At 47.2% G+C, this 19,523-nt stretch overlaps 1 protein-coding gene across 2 annotated transcripts; it reads left to right on the forward strand.

The window, feature by feature from the left end:
• The first annotated feature begins 304 nt into the window (after window positions 1–304).
• On the forward strand, window positions 305–19,161 carry LOC115491125 (serine/threonine-protein kinase PAK 3). 2 transcript variants are annotated; one of them, XM_032744428.3, is made up of 15 exons: window positions 305–440; window positions 5,472–5,509; window positions 5,969–6,100; window positions 9,082–9,216; window positions 9,472–9,816; window positions 10,247–10,414; window positions 10,705–10,870; window positions 12,414–12,477; window positions 12,766–12,814; window positions 13,475–13,587; window positions 14,262–14,379; window positions 15,212–15,311; window positions 15,729–15,925; window positions 17,561–17,698; window positions 18,947–19,161. In XM_032744428.3, exons 4-15 carry the CDS (start codon window positions 9,124–9,126, stop codon window positions 19,031–19,033), a joined length of 1,638 nt encoding a protein of 545 aa, XP_032600319.3. In that variant the 5' UTR covers window positions 305–440; window positions 5,472–5,509; window positions 5,969–6,100; window positions 9,082–9,123; the 3' UTR covers window positions 19,034–19,161. The 2 variants fall into 2 exon arrangements, with proteins under 2 accessions (XP_032600319.3, XP_030114298.4); XM_030258438.4 differs by lacking the exon at window positions 305–440 and adding an exon at window positions 4,406–4,585.
• The last annotated feature ends 362 nt before the right edge of the window (window positions 19,162–19,523 follow it).

The raw sequence follows: 19,523 nt of genomic DNA on the forward strand, positions 1-19,523 counted from the left end.
GAACTTTTAGGCAAAAGGCACCATGACAGAATAATTTACAATATTCTCCAAACTAACCCTGTGGGTTTGGTTTTCTTACTGATTAGGTTCAGTGTCTGCCCTCAAGAAATCAATCCAGAAAGAACAGGCAAACCTCAGTTTGCAAGTCAGAGTGTAAGTCTTTCATCTGCTGTTTTTGCAGTATGTTGTCGTGGTTTGACACGGAAAAAGAATTTTTCCGGAAGAGAGAGGTCAATCTGGACATTGACCAATTGAAAGTAGACACGCCTCTGAGAACACAGAGGGGTTAAAAGCAGAATTCCCAGGGGAACTCGCTCTCTTAGGTTCCGGTCAGCGGTCAGTGCAAGACTCTCCCCTGCCCAGCGACGAGCTGGGTAGGGGAGGGGAGAAGCCATGTAGCCTTCAGAAGTAAGCCCAAGGGTGGAGAGACCAGAACCCAGGTTGGCCCCCTGCAGATGGAAGGGTGAACAAAATCTGAGATGTCTCCATTCCCCCCAGAGTCTCTCTCTCTCCCAAGAGAGAAAGAGAGACAGCAGTGGTTTTATCAGCAGTTCACCGCGGGGAAAGAGAAGGGGGGGGGGGGGCCGCAAGGTGCCCAGCCGCCTGTGGGAGCTGGAGCCTGGGCAGCAAGCCATCTCTGGGAGTCGGGACTTTTAACCCTTCCTGAGAAATGAAAGCTTTGTGAAATTTTTCTCCTCCTTAGTTTAAAAAAGAAAAGAAGAGAGACAGCCTAAGACCCGGGATGTTAGAAGAAAAAATTCTAAGTGGGGGGAGATGATAGAGTAGCTGTTTAGCTAGACTTTTTCTTAGTAGCCACAGGTTGAACTAATCTTCTCCTCCAAGAGAGACTGTATTTTAAAAAAATGCCGGTGAGCCCAAAAAACCTGCTTCAGCTGGGAAAAGACAAAAGTAGAGCAAACAGAAAAAAATTAAAGAGATTTGTAGTAGTGCCCCCTGTCTTCAGAGAAGAAAAAAAGAAGAAGATCTCTGTTTGTAAATCCTCAGCCCCAGGGGAAAATGGGGGGGGACTGTTAGTCCCAAAAATAAAAAACTGAACTATTATTTTTTCCCCTCTTGGCAGGGCATCCTTAAAAAGAAAAATCCTAAAAGCAGTCTATCCATCCATGCATTAATAATAAAAACACTGTACATAAAAAGGAGAGGGTCACCACTAGCAAACTTTTTTTCTCCAAGCAGTGCCATATAGTAACATGAAAGCACAAGATGTAGCATCTGTGTTTCTTAAAGCGTCTGTAGCACAAGAAAAACTCCTCTCTCCCTGCAGATAAACTGAGTGTCAATTATCTAAAAGATGAAAACCTGATTTAGATCCAGATTGTGTCTCACTGTAGTTTGTTAAAGTTAAGTAGTAAAAAGAAGAATGCTTTAAAAAATTTTCATTTCAAATTGTATGTATTTCTTTCTTCTTCCCCCCCCCCCTTTTATAGTAGCATAGTAGTAGTAGTTTAATAAATTTTTTTTTCTTATTATTAAGCTTAGGCCTGCTTTGCTCTATTCTCAATCACATTTCACAGCATTCAGTTAAAAAATTACATTTTCATAAAAAGCACTGGCATTGTGCCAGTGTCAAACCATAACAATGTACAAACAACTTCTCAACATATTTGCAAAAAACCCCTTGTAGTTCTTGCTACACCTATCCAGAAACTGACTCTCCCCTCTTTTTTGTTTGGATTTGAGATCCAAACATGATTTTTTTCTGGACAGGGAAGTAAGAACCAGCTGCAAATACAGACTACAAGTGTGAATCTATACTGTGGGAACTGAGCTGTAACTTGGGATTAAAGGCAAGAAGTGATGCCATGACCATGGTAAATGTGAACATTTAGTGCTGACACTTCTGCAATGTCCTACTAACCCATGGTTCACATTGCTATAAACTCTCTTTCTGGTGTTACAAAGAGTAGAGAAGAGCTGATTCTAAGTAAAAAATATAGCCAGAATGTTAATTTTGTTAATATGGTGAACAATGAGTATCTAATATTAGACCTCATGGAACTGGGTATTCAGATTTCCACTTAGTATGTACTGACAGTTTTACTTTGAAATCAACAGGTCTGTAGAAATCAAGTTATCCGCAGGAATTAATTTGGTCTATGATCTAACTAAAAATGCCTCTGGTAAGTTTAGTAGAAATTTGCAAAATCAGCAGTCCACAGATTACCTTTTCCTTTCTTATTTAGTGGCTAATCTGCTGGAAAGCTTTTACAGACTAATCAGTTTGGATGTAATTAAAATGCCAGTACATTTCATATAGCTATTTCGGTATTAGAACAAATCCATAAGACTGCACAGCCTTTTAAAAAACGTTTTAAAATAAATGTTCAAATCACAGCCTGAGTAGGACTCAGAATAAAAACTCTACCAAACCTCAACTCCACACCTTGTCACCCTGTGAATAAGATCTGCATTCACTTTTTGAAGATGAAAACTTCCATTTACGGTGGCTTTGGTATGGTTAGGAATTGAGGAAGGGTCTTCTTCCTTCATCAACCCCACACTGCAGTGCCTTTGGGATAGAGCTCACTGGCTGTTGTTTGCACAGCAGTAGCATTTCTGCATGAGACAGAAATTTCCAGCCAAAAGTCCATGAGGAGTGGGGCAGCCAGAGCATCCTGTGCAGATACAGGCTTGCAGCTGTGACTTGAGGGGGTTTTGGTTGCTGCCCAGTGCAGCGGGTGCAGCTCTTCTCTGAGGGCCCCCCTTCCCAGGTGCCCATGGATAGGAGGTGCAGGGCTCTGCAAGGGGTATGGAACAGGGTGGGGATGTCTGCTGGAAATAGAGTGCATCAGAGAACAAAGAGTCCAGGATGTTCCTGGAGTGTGAACTTCTGACACAGGTGACTGAGCTAGTGAGGGAAGGCACTGCTGGACCTGCAGTTTGTGAAGAGAGAAGGGCTGGTGGGTGACAGGAGAGTTGGAGGCGGCCTTGGGCTCAGTGATCACAAAATGCTTGTGTTTGATTCCCAGAAAAAAACAGAGAAAGGTGTTGGGGAAGTGTTTACTTGCAACAAATTGTGATTTCCTTAAGCTTTAACAGACAGTGCTTAGTTCTGCATTCCCTCACACCAGTGATTGATGTGTGCAAGTGGATATCTTAGCCTTGAGAATAAAGAGAGTGGGCCAACTAAGGACGTAGCTGCAATGCATTCAAGGAGAAGAAAGTGGCTTTAGTACGCTCTTAACCATGGAAGGAGAATTTCAGGAATGGGATGTTCCCCAAATGACAACCAGAGACCCTCGAGACCACTCCTCTAAATGTTAATAATTGTGGGGAAGTGATTTAAATATGTCAAATACTTTGTGTGAAAGTTAAGCCTGTGGATTGGTCAAAATAATGAATATGTCTTAGTTCCATGGATACAAACACGTGGGTGTGCATGTTTCAGGGAAGTGATTCCACATGCATCCAGCACTGAAATAAAAAAAATGCCTCCATTCTAATCCTGTGCTGGCAGTGTGGATTGGGCCATGCCTGATAACTTTCATTTTGGTAATTTCTATTGAAGCCTAAATAATGGTTGAAATGAAACCTTTTCCAGCAGTTTCCATCTTGTTTACATTTTGGGGGACAAAGGTTCTGTGCCGCAGGTGGCCTGGGTGTGTGCCAAGCAATGCAGCCCCCACAAAGCCTTTGGTTTCCCCACAAGTTGCCATGCCTTGTTCCCAGGTGTGCCCAGCTCTGGCAGGAGAAAGAGCCTGCAGTGCTGTACCCTGCCCAGCTGGGGCTCTCTGGCACAGAGCAGCAGCAGTGCCAGCACCTTTCAATCCACTCCTGCCTTGGCTTCTCCTGGGACACAGAAGCCTCTGAAAATCAGCACCACCAGTCGCGTTCCCTGCTTGGAGCAGCTCCTGCTGGTGGGCAGATGCTGCCAGTTTGACCACTTCCAAAGGGGAATAAAAGCAGAGATGTACATGCTCAGGAGTTCTGGGCATATCCAATAAATGTGCAAATATGTGGGAGATTTGTAAGGAATTATTTCAGCTGTTATGCCAACAGTGCCTTCTCTCCTGGTTCTGTGCAATGCTTTGGGCCATTTTCTTGGTCTGATTTCCTTTGCTTGGATCCCGTCTGAGTGCTCAGTTCAGGTACAGGCTGTAGGTGCTTGGTGCACTCCTGGAGTTACTCTCAGATCCCTTGAACAACAGGGTTTGGCCCACGAGGGGAATTTGTGCTGCTTGGTGACAGAGGAGAACTTCCCCGGCTATTTTGCGCTTGCTGTACGGAAGGTTGGTTATTGCTCTGCATAAATTCACAGGCCAATATAGAGTACTTGCATTGTGATGTCAGGGCATGGTTGCCATGTGGTCATGGCGACATCATAAGGTTGTCTTGGTGCACGGAAGGCCCCAGTGTCAGAGCAGCCCTAGGGCTTGCTCAGGACAGGAGCATCCTCCTGGTTGAGGCGTTTGTCAGTGGGAGCTGCGCACTGACAAGAGCCATGTTTTTTCTAGTGTTGGAGCAAATCTGCACAGCAGTGCTACAATGACTGAGCAACTTGCTGCTGCAGCTTTCATAGCTTTCAGCGTTCCTTATTCCGTCTATTACCTGACTAACCTGGCACGTAAGTAGAGATTTTTCCCTGGGTGTACCCGAACCTGGCTTTTGTATGTCTTCCTGCTCTTTCTTAGTGCCTGAGTTATTTTGAAACAGAAAAAGCACTAGGGTACCACTGGTTTGGTAAAACTCCTGTCAAGGCTTTCAGCTACAAGGGGATTACTGTAGGCACAGGGGCAGCATTTGCAAGGCAACCTGCATAGGTCCTGTTCCCTCCACGGGAGAGTCTGGGGCAGCAGAGTCTGTCATTTCCTGTTTCCTGAGACCAGCAAGACAGCTTTGAAAATGTAAAAGGAGACCTTCTTGGAAGGCCTTCTAAAGACTTAGTAATTCTCCCCAGAACTGAGGGAAAGCTTCTTTCATTCTTAATTTTGTTATGAAGGGATTTGACTGCCTAACATGACCCTTGACTACACGCTAAAATAGAGATTTTCTTTGTAGTGAAATGCAAATTCCAAAGCAGTGTCTCCTCCTGGACTCTGGAGCTGCTGCTGTGCTCTTCCACAACAGAACTGTCAGGGCTCAGGGGGATTTTGCGGAAGCTTTTCTGGGCAATTAGCGCATGCAACTTCTTTTTTAAAAAAACGTACCTGAAAGACAAGACAACGAAAGCTGCTTTTTCTGTTGAACAGAACAGAAGCATTGAGTGTTAAAGAATAATTTGCATTTTCTTGATCATGTTTGTATCCATTTAATGGCTGAACAGGCCAAAGGGTAGGCACACCCAAGAATATTATCTTGATCACTTGCTGGTTGTGTAAATGAAATGTGTCACCTGGAGGGATGTTGTGAAACGGAAAATAATCTCGGTTTGTGGTACTTGTTCTGTGGGATTCACCAGCCCAGGCAATTTTCTCACAGCGTCTGGTTCCTTTTTACCTTTTCCACTACAGGCCACCTGATCCATGTATTCAGAGGTGCAGATCCTGAGGTGAGTGAGAAAGGAACATTTCATTTCCGTGGTGTTTAAGAATTGTGGAGCAAGCTGTCACTTTGGCCTGTGGCAGTAGAGTGTAGAGGGCCACCTGGGCAGGCTGAAAGAAAACCATTTCCATGTCTGCAGCAGCAATAGCAAAGGCATTGCTGGTTACTTCCTGCTTTTCCAGTTCAGAGCTTTCAAGGAATGAAAAGCTCAATTTTGCAGAGAGAATGTTGCTTCTTGATAGTAGCCAGGGTGGAATATCTAATTCAGAAAAAATTGAAGTTCAGCTGAATTAGCCCATTTTAATTTAGTCAGAGTGACTTAGAATCCCATTGCTATCAAAGTTTCTGATTTGTCCTTAGTAAAGCTTGTTATTGAAATAGAGCTGAATAGAAATAAGTGCTGAATAGAAAGGAGGTTATACATGATAGATAATGGCCTGTCCTTCACACTACTGTCTGTCCACAGATCACAGAACCAACAGTGGTCTCTGCCCCGGCTCCCTCTGATCCTGGAGAAGAAGCCAAAGAGGAGCAAATTGACCAGTATGACCGCAAGGCTGCAGCTGTGGTCACACCACAGCCTGAACGTTCTGAGCCAGTAAGTGCCAGCTGTGGGTGGTGCTGCCTTCAGTGCAAGGCAGAGTGGCAAGTTTCTGACCAGCCAGCACTTGCTGTTGCTGGCTGAGGATGCTGAGTGCTGGAGTCCTGCCAGGATACAGCAATTTCCTGCAGCCTGTGACAGCTGGAAAATGTGCTTTGATCTGTCATGTTTAGGCCCCAGCTTCCTGGCATTCTGGTAGGGGCCAGCCTGGAGCATGAAGACTCTCTCTTCCCAGAGCAGGGAGCATGTGAAAGACACGGTGCTCAGCCTTCTCAGATACACAGGGGACACTGTGGCTTGGAGAGCCCTGTCCCCCTCCACAGACTGGCCAAGTAGCTGCAGGCACAAATAATGTTGATCTGACCACACAAGCTCTTTGTGGTGCTTTGTCCCTACAAACCTCTTGGGTGTGCTCACTTGGAAGTATTTCAGAGACACACTGGGGATGCAGAGTTGCTGCTTGGAGTCAGGGATTTTGGTGCCAGGTTGTTCTTATAGCTCTTCAGGCAGAGCAGACAGGTGCCTCTGAGTCTGCCTGGTTTTTTGGCTCTTGATAAGCTGCAAGGAGATGATGGTGTTGTCCATGAAGCTGTGGAAGGCCACAAAAAACCAAATGGTGTAGTTCTGAACTCTTCTTCTGAGGAAAAAGCCAGAGGCTGCATGTGTTTGTTGATCCTTTCTATTGTGTAGTCTACTTTGAAAACTGCATTTGAAAACTGCATTGGAGCCTCTAGCAGGAGCAAAGCTGCAAGTCCTTGACTGCTGTCTTGTAATGCTCAAACCAGGATGTACACCTTGAAATTCTGGATGCTGTATTTGAAGTCAAACAGGACTCTTTGTGCCTGAGAGCTGCATGGGCCAAAAGGACCCAGGGGTGCCAGTCAAGAGCAGAAGAATGTGGGCCAGTGCCTGGCCAGGTAGCCAAGGAGGCCAAGGGCATCCTGGCCTGTGTCAGCAGCAGTGGGGCAGCAGGAGCAGGGCAGTGACCATCCCCCTGGGCTGGGCAGCGCTGCGGCCATAGCTGGTAGTGCTGTGTCCACTTGTGGGCCCCTCTGAAGCAGAAAGTCCTTGCGGGGCTGGAGCATGTTCAGAGAAGGACATGGGAGCTGGGGAAGGGTATGCAGCACAAGGCCAAGGAGGAGGTGCTGAGGGAGCTCTAGCCTGGACAACGGCAGGCCGGTGAGGGACCTTCAGGCACACTTCCATAGATCCCTACCATAGATCCATAGATCCAGTGCTCACCTCAAGGGCTGCAAAACATCCCCTCACTGCATCTAAGAACTTTAGACACTGGAGTAGGTGAAACTTTCATATTTTTGTTTTTGTATTTGTTTGTTTGTTTGTTTGTTTGCGAGAAGGAGAAGCCCTGTGTAATTTCTCTCTTTCCAGCAAACAAAGGTGCTTTTTCTCAACCTTTCCTGCCCTTTTCCAGGACTGGCAGAGATTCTGTTTGAATTTTAGTTTGCAAGGAGGCAGTTCTGGCTGATGCAGTATTTTTGTATGAGAACACATAGCTTGGGGCAAGGATGTTGTTGCTGAAGGAGCTGTTGTGATGCCAGGCCAGCAAGTAGGGCCTTGCACATCACTTTCAGGTTAACAGCTCCTGTGCCTTTTTGCAGCCCAGGGAATCAGTGTGTGCTTGGGAACTGCGCAGGAAATCAATGCCCTTGCATTCCTCACCTCTGCTGGTCCTTAGAGATCAGAGGAGCTGGAAGGGGCTGGGCTTTATTTCTGATTGCAGCCCCTTTAGCACTGTCAGTGTGGTCGAGTCCAAGAGAAACACTTGGCCAAGCACAGATGCTGCAAGAGTGCAGTTCCCAGTGCAACACTCTGGACCTGATTGCATTCCATAGGCACCTAAATGCTCCAGATTTCCTGAAAGTGTGGTTTATTGAAGGAACAGGAGAGCAAGTTCAGGATTGTGCTGACTGGGGCACTGGCCACCAAGTGTTGATGTGTCTAGTAACAGAAAGGATAGTAACGAGAGATTAAAAAATGGGACATCTGTCTGTCTGTGTATCTCTCTGAATCTTCCTGGCTCTGCTCCAAAGCAGTTGAGGATGCAAAGCTCACCTAAAGGCATCCCTTCAGGGGAGGAGGAGAGACAAGTTCCATTGACTGATCCTGAGCAGGCAGAGATGTTTCCCCCTCCAGAGGTGGTTGTTTTCTCCCCTCATGTTTTCCTCTTCCAGACTTTCTGACCTGCAGCCTCCTATTTATCCTTTAAAGTTTTACATGTCCTGCGAGGGTGGAACTATCCCATGCTGTAGTTGAGGTCTGGTGACTTTGCTCATACATGCATTCATGATTCATGTTTCCTTCACTGGCATTCCTAAGGGTGTGAAAGTGCATTCATTAATGGGGCTTTATGAGAGTTTCTGTGAGGGCTGGTTAAATTTCCCAGTTAACAAAAGAGGGAGAAGAAACACCTTGGTCCTCTTCCGTATACTGAGGTGGCCATAGAGGCTCTCTGACTTCCATCAGAGGACCTTTGCATGTGTCCTTATCTCCTGAATGACATGCATTTCTAACAAGAGTGTGGATGTGAGAAAGGCAAGAATGCTGGTGCAGGCCTGAAGAGAACATGAACTCCAGAAGTGTCTCTCACAAGGGCTGAGCTCACCCAGGAAGTCACCCGCAGAGCCAGGATGGAGCTGTGGGAGGGGGTGGGGTGTCAGTCACCACTGAAAGAAAAAAGGACATGGCAGGAGCAGAGGGAGACCCTCAGCAGAACCTTGAGAAATGCCACACCTTCCCTGTCAGCTGCCTGAGAGGCTGTTGGGGCTTCAGCCCCAGATGGCCCAGATTGCAGTGCCAGGGTCACTTTGGAATCTGTGCCTCATCACGGGCAGAGAATGACCCAGGGGAGCTGCAGCACTGCAGTGCTTTGGGAACGTGTGAGCCCCTCAGTCCTTGAGTCTTGGCCCACAAGTGTCATATGGAAAGCTGAAACCCGTCTTCTCTTGCTTTCTGTGCAGGTCCTTCCAGAGAAAGAGCAGGAGCAGCCTGCTTTATCAGAGATGCCACGGCAGACTCAGGGAGAGCTGTTCCCAGCCCAAAAGCAGGAAGAGCAGCTCAGGCAGCAGGTGGAAGAGCCACAGGAGAACGGCCAGGTAAGCCTGACTTGCCAGGTGCCAGAGGGAAGGGCAGGAAGAGGGGCATAAAATGGAGCTCTTGGGACTGAGGAGGCCAGGAGTCTCAGAGGCGCTGAAAGCACAGAGCCTTGGAATCTGCAGAGATCAGCACTCCAAGAGGAGGGTAGGGAAGCAGAAAGAAGTAGCTGAATAAATGTGATTTTGAGGCTGCAAGAGAAAAAAAGCTGAGCCTGATGGCAGCTTCCATTTACTTCTCTGCATTTGTCTGTACAGGACATCAAGGCAGAGCCACAAGCAAACCAGCCCAAAGCTAAGAGTGACACTATGGCAGTGAAGAGGAAGAACAAGGAAGACATGAGAACCATCCAAAAGAAGAAGAATCTCCATCAGCAGAGGGGTGATCAGCAAAACCAGGTGAGTGAAAGAGTGACAGCCACTCCACTCAGGAAACTTCCTCTCTCTTGTTCTTTACAGAACATTGATGAACAGCTACCAGCAGAGCTGCAGGAAACTGAGGCTAGGATCAAGGCAAGGGAGAAGAGGCGAGATGAAAAATTTGAAATCATCAGAGAGAAAATTAATCTCCTCCTCCAGGAGCAAAACACTCTTGAAAAGCAAGTGAGTGAAATAGCCACTGCAGTCACCAAACTGGTGGTTTCTGCCCTCCTTGCCTTTTCTCTGCAGGGCAGCAGGTGGGTGGAGTGATGCCTCTGAATACCATCCCTCTGCGGCCTCTATCACAGCTGCTCTGAAGGACAATTCCTGGCCTGCTGGATCTCACTTGATGGTCTGGAGAGTGGGATTACTCCTATGGCCATGTGGCCAGCAGTCATCCAAATGAACTCCTGTTGGCTTCTTCCAGCTCTCCTTGTTTCTTGAGGTGTTTTTGCAGGTGAACATGGTCACTCAGAGAGATTTGGAATACGAGCTACAGGCTGTCTGTATTCCTTGTGAATTTGCTCCTGTTCTGTTCTTTCCCTTTCCTCACAGCTGATGACTCCTGGGGACAAGCTGTAGTCTCTGACTGCTTTGTTCTCTTTGACTTGAGGTGGAAGTGTCACCATCCTACCTGGCAGCCTACAAAGACTTCCAGGAAATGACGGGCGACCAAGAACCCCAAGGCCGGCATGAGGCACAGGAACTGTACCAACCTGAGATGCTGCAAGATAAGCACATCCCGAGGATGGTGCAGGAAAAGAGAATTCCGTGGAAGGAGGTAGAACACTAGAAGGAGGAGCTGCAATGTGTCTGCAGGCCTTAAAGGTGGGGGGGAGTCCTTGGGAGGAAGTGGAGAAGTCATTGCTGCAGTCATCCTTCAGAACATGAAACCGGCTATGAACTCAAGTAAAACCAGCTTTTGGTTTTACAAGTGGACATCCAAACCAGTCCTGTTGAAGAGCTCTGCATGTGGCTGACAGCAGCTTCCTAAGGGCTTGCATTTGAAATGGGACCTCAGGGCAATCTCTGCCAGCCACCTTCCTGACACAAACTCATTTCTTGTCTCAGATCTACACAGGCTCTGTCACTGAACCTGCTGCAGCAGCAGCTCCATCCCAAGGAGCCTTTGCTTCCCAGATGGAGAAATGGAGTTGGGGCACTTGGTTCACATCCCGCACTGACCCAGCTGCTGCTCAGCAACAGGAGATCAACAGTGACTCCTGGGAGCAACAGAGTATGTCTGGTGTCTTTGTTACCCGAGGGACAGTGTATTGTGTGCAGGTGTCAGCACAGCTGTACCAGATGGTCCCCCTCAGTTTGGTGTCACAGGGACATTTAAGACTCCTCACAGGAAGTGCTGGCAGTGCTCCGAGGCAGCGAGAGAGCGCTCTGGGTGATCCTGCTGCCTCTGAGGGCACCTTGGACTGGCTAGAGTTTGCCTGAGCTTCCCTCTCTGCCCAAGGCAGAAGCAGGGATTGCTCCTGGATCAGCAGAAGGCTGTGATCGCTTGAGTCCTAGCCATTGGCAGAACCCCTGTTCAGATCAGTCTCTAGGAGAACACATCAAGCCCTTTGTGATTCTGCAGCACAAGGCATTTATTCTGCTCCTTTCCCATAACAGCTGCCTGTGCTGTGCTATCAGATAAGACCTGGTAGGGTTGAGAACAGAGCCTAGTTGATGCTGTGTCTGCCATCACCTGTTGGGACAAAAAGGCTCGCTCTGGCTTCTTCCCATCAGTGCCTGTCAGTGCTCATGCTTGGGCTTTGCCAGCCTTGTTGTGGTAGCTGCCCTGGCCCTGAGGGCTGGTGGGACTGCAGAGGCTGGAGCCTTCCTTAGCCAGGAGAGTCCTGATGCTGCCTGGCCGCTGCAGTGCGGAGCTGCCTGAGCCAGCAGCCCCTTGTCTGGGCCGGCTTCTGCGTCACATGGCCTGGAGCCATGAGAGGGTCAGCATCTCCTCTGGGCAGCTGTGTGTGTCACACTGCCACCTGAGGAGCACTGCTGTCCTCTCTGCCCTTGCCTGCTGTGCTGAGCTGGGAAGATGGGGACTTGTGTGCTGTCAAGAGGGCGAGTCCAATGGGAGCGACTGATCCATGCTTCAGGGTGAAGAGAAGCAATGTGGTTCTTCATGTAGGGCACAGGCAAGGGTATCTTTGAGCTCACCCTGCTCATAAAGAGTGAGGGTTGTGGTCCTGAAAGCCCCACTGGGACTGGTTATAGCATGAGCAGCTCTGCTTTACAAACACAGAGGCATCCTTCTGGCAAACTGCTGCAAGGTGGAGAAGATGGGAACACTTGGCAAAATTCCTCTTGTTCTGAACTTGGCATGTGTTCAGCAGAGTTGATTCTAGATATCAAGGTGCATTTAATCCTAGCAAGTAGGAAACCTTTTCTTGAATCTCACAGTGTTTATTCCCAAGAAAACAAAGGCTTTGTTATTTCTAGGTCTCCTTAATGTTTCTAGATGACAAACTTACTTGCCTTGGAAGCTGTTGTCTTCTGGTCTCTGTCTCCTCTGGATGTATCTCCCTGTACTTCCCTGTGTATCTGCTGCCAAGAGCTCTCTCTCTTCGAAAGACACTAGAAAATCAGTCCCTGTGCTGGACACTTGTGCTGCGGTGCTGCCTGTCTTCTTGTTGTTCCTGTTCTGTTGTTGTTCTTGTTGTCAGCCAGCTGATCGCACAGGGCTCAGAGCCTCAGACATAGGGGCTGCCTTTTGTATCTCCTGGAAGCTGGGATCTCTGCATTAAAGTGAACATCTTGCATGTTGTTTCCCTCAGGGAGAATGGTGAAGATGGACAATCCCATTATAAAATACATTCAACTGGAAAATATTGGCAGTGGGTGAGTCCAACCAGTGATAATTTTACAAAACTATGCACCAGGTGTTTTGTTGGTGGAATATCCACCAAGTGTGAAGTCAGACAAGCTGCAAACATATTCAGACACTGGGGTTAGATTGTCAGTGCTGATCAGAATTTTTAAGTGTGGCCAGAAGGCATTGCCAGAGACATGTCCATGCTACACTGTCCTGCAGGTCTTAGGCATTTACAGCAGAGATCTCGTCTGTGGGCTGGCTTTCACCGCAAGATCTAAATGGCTCTTCTTTCTTTGCTACTATTTTGTTTCTAGGACTTTTGGAGATGTTTGTAGAGCACTCGACACTGCCACAGGAGGAGAGGTAAATGTCAACAGCCCCCACAGACTCTGCTGTACTCAAGGGATTTCCCCTCTGGTGTGAGCAGCTGTGGACAGAGCTTTGGGTAGAGCTGTGCTGAAAAGGCACAAGAAGCCCAGACTGGTATCAGCCTGCAAAATACATTTGGGACAGTCTTTGTCCTTCTCAGCTGCCAGAAGGAAGGCATGGAGGGCAGCGGTTCATTTCAGAGAAGGATGTGCTCACTCGCTCTCAGTTGCTAAAACAAAGGTGGTGCCTTAGAGCATCTCACTGCTCTTTGGGGCTACAGCTTCAGAGTCCTGAATTCTCACTTCTGGTTGCCAGCAAATACATCTGAAAGTTACTGGTAGATGCTTAGCCACCTGCAGTGCTGCACTTGGGTAGTGCACATAGGGAGAGATCTGCAAGGCATCCCTAAAAGCCCTAAGCCCTGCCCATATAGCCCAAGAAGTATCCACAGAGTATTAAGGCATGGATTACTTCTTCTGAATCCCATACGAAGCAGCAGGGATTGTGTTCAGAGCGTCTGTTCCCATTCCAATGTCTAATCACAAGGCAGTTTGAAACAGTTTGGCTGTGTCTTTCCAAAATCCCTCACTCCATGGGAGAAGTTGTTCTCATGCCACCAGCTTTTAATGTTACTGATTTTCAACATGATTTTAGGTGGCCATAAAGAAAATAAATCTTCAAGGACTGATCAGGAAGGAAGTACACTTTAATGAACTCATGGTCATAAAAATGAATAAGCACCCAAACATTGTGAATTATTTAAAGAGGTGAGTGGTTGTTGTTTTATCCCAGCAATGTTTGTTGACGTACTGCAATCATGCAAAGTTAAAAACCCACTTTGGTCACTGGGAGAAAATAGAGCTGGTAATTATTGGTTAATTATTATTTCTCAACTTATCTCTAATGGATGGGAAGAGAGTGCATTTTGTCTGCATTAAACTACCCTGGCAAATGCAGTTTGAAAATTTTTCAAAAACCTGGATCAGCCCTATCGTACTAATTCAAATACCCTGTAAGTTCACTACCTCCACATTGTTTTGAGGCTTGATTTTTTTCACATTTTCCTCAGCACCTTTTAAGTTCTGATAAATCATCCTAGAGAGGATTTCCCTTGGATTCTTGTCCCTTTTCCATTGCTGTGCATGCTAGGAAGACTAGGTGTTTATTTCCAGAAATAGCAGGTGTGACAGGCTTTTTATCTGGGCTGTTACTAAACCACACTTTTCGCTTGCTGCCTACCTAAGATATCTCCTTTTTCACAGCTGTGCCTTTCTCCTTGAGATTGCACAGAATGCAAACAACGCACAGCCAAGAGGGAATGTCTATTGCTTTTATTCTGTCCTCGTCACAAAGGCACCCGGAAAGAACCCTTGTTGTTTTCCAACAGCAACTTGTTTTCAAACATGCTCATTCATCTCCACCCCTTGTTTCCTTCTTTCAGCTGCCTTGTGAACGAGCAGCTCTGGCTGGTTATGGAGTACATGGATGGAGGCACTCTGAGCGATGTCATCAGCAAGACCTACCTGTGTGAAGACGAGATGGCAGCCATCAGTCGGGAGGTCAGGGATCCCACCTGTGCTTCAGAGGGCTTGGGCAGGATTGCCTGGGAAACAGGGGCTCAGACCTGGAGTGATTTCCTGTATAAGGCTTTGTTTCTGTGTTGCTGGTATGCTATGGGCAAGTAAAAGCATCTCAAGAGAACTGCCTGAGAGTGTCCCTGCACTCACTGTACCTGTTCTTGTACTCTTACCGTCTGCTGTTGTATTCTCACTCTCTCTCATGTATTTGTATTTGCTGTTCTTCACCTTGCCTCTCTAAACGTTTTCCTCAAGCCTGTCTGCACTGCACTCCTTGCCTGTAAAAGCAAAGGTGCTGGTGGCAGGATTTGAAATGAATGGCAAAGAAAAAGACACCCATTTCCCACAGACCTTAGCTGAAAAGGACAGTGGTCACACAAAACAGTGTTTGCTTCAGGAAGGTGACTGATGTGATACTTCCAAGCCTGTGCTGATGCCAGCAATAAAACCTTTATCATGCAGCCTCCCACCCCAAAAAAGATTCACTTCACACCACAGGGAGGGACTTTTTCTTTCTTGGCAAACCCTTGTTTGGAGAGAGAATATCCACTGCAGCAGCAGTCATCCTGGCTGGTTTGCAGGGGACAGTCTACAACAGCAGGTGCTGTTGCTCTTTCAAAACCTGACATGCCTTTCCTTAGAATAGCCCTGCTCTGCAAGTGTTGGAGCAGCAGCTCTTCCTCTCAATGGCACTGTGTTCTGCCATTACTCGCCATTCCCCTGGGGAATGGGAATCTTTTAGAGCTGTTTCCTTTCTTGTATGCTGAAATCACATCACTAATTTTTGCCCTCCTCTTTCTGTTTTCTCTCTCAGTGCCTGCAAGGACTGGATTTTCTTCACTCAAACCACGTGATCCACCGAGATGTGAAGAGCAGCAACATCCTTCTCAGAACCGACGGCTCTGTCAAGCTGGGTCAGTATATTCCTGGTCAGGTGCAGTGTTCAGGGACGTGGGGTGAGGGGCTGCTTTGAGTGACTGCCAGCTCCCCAGAAATGGTGCTGGCGGCAGTGCAGGGACCTCTGCTGCAAACTATGGGCACAGTCGCAACATGCACAGAAGTATGACAAGAACAAGGAGTCAAGAGGGGCGTTGGTTGGTGTGTGACCCTTCCAGAGGGAGGGAGCTACAAGTCTAAAGCTTCAGAAAAATAAAGGCTGGAGGTAGTCTAAAAAATGAGGGGGTTTCTTGAAGTGGCCAATCCTTGGCTAAAGCCCTGAGGGACAGATTTTCAGCAGATGATATAGTGCTTTCTTAGACTGAGAGTGAGGAATTCTTTTGCTTGGTTTCCAAACTTGAGTTGGCTTTCATGGTATGTTTTTTTCTCTACAGCTGACTCTGGCCTTTTTGCTCAGCTCACCCCTGAGCAGAGTAGACGGAGCTCAGTGGCTGGCACTTCTGGCTGGATGGCGCCTGAAGTGGTGACAGGTCAAGCATATGGCCCCAAAGTGGATGTATGGTCTTTTGGAATCGTGGGCATCGAAATGGTGGAACAAGAAGTTCCTTACTGGAATGAAACTCCTGATTCGGTAAGGTGCAAATACTCCCTGATCCCGTTTGTCTTTCTCACCTGCCCCATGTCCTGTGTGCCATTGGACAAAGTCCCATTGCCATTTCCTGGCACCATTTCCACCAAGGTCCCTTTCTAAAAATGTCCCTGCAGCACATCAGCATCTGCAGTCGAGTTGGTTGCATCAGAAGGGCAGAGGAAGGTAACCAGTTCAGAAACCTAACCAGTTCAGCAACTTGCCATTTTGGCCCCCAGCCATGCCTGATACTTCTCATTTGCTTTTTGAACAATGTTGGAGATCTGTTACTGAAGGAAATGAATTTTTCAGTCAAATGGTTGGATGTGTGATAAATGTCCTTCAAAATGGAGATTTAATTTTCCTAGTTTCAATTTTATAGAAAAAGAAAAAATAAAAAAAAAAAAGAAAATGGAAAAGGAAGAGGAAGAGAAAAGGGGAAAGAAAAAAGAAAAATGGAAAGGAAGGAGAAAAGGATAAGAAAATGAAAAGTAAAAAAAAGAGCAAAATAAAAGGAAATTGGAAAATGGGAAAAAAAGGGGGAAAAAAGAAAAAGAAAAAAGAAAAAGGAGAAAAACCACCAAAGCAATGCCCAAGCAGTTCTGCTTGTTTTCCCCTTTATTAACCAAAGTATATCTCTTTTCTTCCAAATTGTACCATCTTTTCTAAATCCTCTGGGTCTTCAAATTTTTCAGGCTTTCAAACCATCTGTACATTGTTCAGTCATCTGTATTGGTGGCCTGGATAAGTTTAGGATGTGTTTTTCTCCGACTGCAGTTAGAATTGTACACTAAACCCTTGGCTGTTTCTGGGTACTTTAACAAGTTAATGAGCTGGAAGCCCGGTGCCTGGGGCTGGGATCCAACGTGGGCAGTTGATGCTGGTGCTGTGTTCCTTTACCAACAGGAGCAGGGCCATCCCTGGCTTGCACAGTTCTAAGGAGAGTGAGGACTCCAGCTCCCCACCATGTCCAGTGGCTGAGCTCAGTTGCAGAGAGACAGGATAAAACCCGCTTTGTGACCTCTGGGGGTGTGGGAAAAGTGAAGGAAATTTTCCTCTGGGTTGAAGAAGAAATTAACAGTGTCTCTTTGATCACCATCTTTTTTAGTGCCACCAGCACAGAGCTGTTACTATCGTGGTGGGTGCTTTCATGGAGACTCCCAGGCCTCTTTCCATTGCTTTTTCTGTCTAATTTAGATGGATTCTGCATCTGCATTTTTTTTTAAGAGGAGAAAAAAACTTGATGACTTTTTTTCACGGAAGCTGTGCTAAAGGGACCAACAAGCAGTGCAAAGATTCCTTTCATGTAATAAACCTTGGAAATAGTATGGATAGAGCAAACTCCCCCTTCCAAATAGCCTTTCAAAATGGTGTGAATCCCCAGAGAAGCATAATGTACTTTTGCTGATGTAGTTCCCACTAACTAATGAAATCAGCTGCCAAGGCAAGATCTGCTGAATGTTGGAAAAGCTGTGGCTGCATCAGGCTTTAGGTTTTTGGTTGGTAAAGGAAAGTCATCCCTGGGTCTCTACCAGGGCAGAAACTGCCCTGCAGAGTGGAGCTTAAACAAAGGGCTCAGGGAGTGCAGTTACAGATGGCAAAGAAGCAGCTGGAGCCTCATGTTTTCTTTTTCCCCAGCCTCAACTCCTGATAGCCATACGAGGGACACCAAAGCTGCAGCAGCCCAACCGATTCTCACCTTCCCTGCGTGACTTCCTGAGCTGCTGCCTGCAGACAGATGAGGCAAGGCGCTGGTCTGCCAAGGATCTCCTGCAGGTAAAAAAATGCCAAGGAGCTGAGGTGAAACAATGTCCGAGGGATGGGCTCCTCCTCCACTGAGGTCTGAGGCATCAGATGAGCCCCCTTCCTCCTCACCTCCACTCTTGGTGCTCTTCAAATGAAAATGCTGAGGAGTGCTAGACTGGGCTGGGCTGGCAGGGTCATCTGGTCCACGTGTCCTGCAATGAGCAGGGAGAGATCAGGTTGCTCAGAGCCGCTTTGCACCTGACCTGGAATGTTTGCCCCATCCCTACCCAGGAAGTATAGATTATAAATACTATCCCATGTCCTATTGCAACTGAACCTGTTAAATAAAGGTATCCCCTACTTCCCGAGAATCCCCTTTAAAGTACTGGAACTCAGCAATGAAATCTCCCTGGGGTCTATTCTCCTCCAGGCTGAATAACTCGAGGTCTCTCAGCCTGTCCTCTGAGGAGAGGTGCTCTGTCCTCTATTTCTGTTGCCCTGATTTGTAGTTTGGTGGTGTGTTCTGTTTTACCTAACAGCAAAAGAACTGAAGTAGAGCATTGCAGGGTAGAGAGACATGGAATGGTGGTGGATGAACCCAAGGCTGCCAGTTCCTGGCAGAGCAATCTGGAGAGATTTGGCTGTGGGCAGGAGGAGCTCTGATGGGCTCACTGTGAGCCTCTGAGGGGCCCTGGTTTGTGCCCCCCACCCCACCCTTAGAGGTTTCTGGCCTACAAACAGGGACAGCTGAGAGGGACTTGTCCCAGCCCCGTCTGCTGCCTGGCATGCTCAGGCAGAGGGGAACTGGCCCAGGTTGTGTGGCAGAGAGGGAACTGCAGGACCCAGCACCACTCGGCTGGCCCTGCTGGGAAGGAAGGTGCCATCCAGCACAGGAGGGGCAGGGCATGGAAAGGCAGGCACTGCTCTGTGTGCCTGTGGAAATTAGCACGGTGCCTGTCTTTCCAAGATAGGGACCTATGTGAGTCACTGGAACTTCCTGAAGGAAGAAACCCCAGGGACAGAAAGCACCATTCCTAGAGCACTGGCAGGGGAAAAATCCCATCAAGATGAGAAACCAGAATAAATGGATGACTGGGATTCTGGGCCAGGTTTGCCTGTGATGGAAACATCCTGCACATAAAGATGGAGGTGCAGATGGTCCCACTGATCCCCTTTCTGCATTTTTCTAGGAGCCAGAAGAATCCTGTGAAATACTGATCTTGGAAAGTCATAGTTAATTGTTTTTTGCTGATTTTTTTTTTTTTTCCCTTTGGGCAGCATCCATTTATAACGTTTGCTGAGCCTGTGTCCAGCCTGGTGCCACTGATTGTTTCAGTGAAGAAGAGGAAGGAGCCAAGACTGTGATAATCACATCAGGACCATTACCATTTACTTAGAGTAGGATTGTAGGTTAGGGTTAGTGTTAGGGTAGGATTGTCTAATAGGACTTGGAAGACTAGGATTGGAAATTAATAAAGTTTCTGAAACCACAACTCGCCCTGAAGATTCCCTTCTTTCTCACTCTGTGAATAAGCTCACTATTTCCTTCTAAACTTTCTGTTGTTTCCTAAAGGTGGAAAGTGATACTTACTGAAAGTGGGAAAGGCTCTTCTTCATTCATCCTCTTCAGACCACACTGCCTTTGGAATATGGCCTAATGGCCAGCTTTTGACCAGCTGTAGTATCTCTATTTGAGGCAGAAAGAACAATGGCATTTGCAGGAAAAACCAAAGGGGGAGTGTCGCAGCCAAAACATCCTGTGCAGATGTAGGCCTTCAGCTGTGACTCGAGAGCATTTGGGTGCCTGCCACTTGGATTTGTATTGTGAAAGGCAATGTCTTTGGCTGGAGGAGAG

This window comes from Taeniopygia guttata, chromosome Z (genome assembly GCF_048771995.1).
Source record: "Taeniopygia guttata chromosome Z, bTaeGut7.mat, whole genome shotgun sequence".
In the NCBI taxonomy this organism is placed as follows: Eukaryota; Metazoa; Chordata; class Aves; order Passeriformes; family Estrildidae; genus Taeniopygia; species Taeniopygia guttata.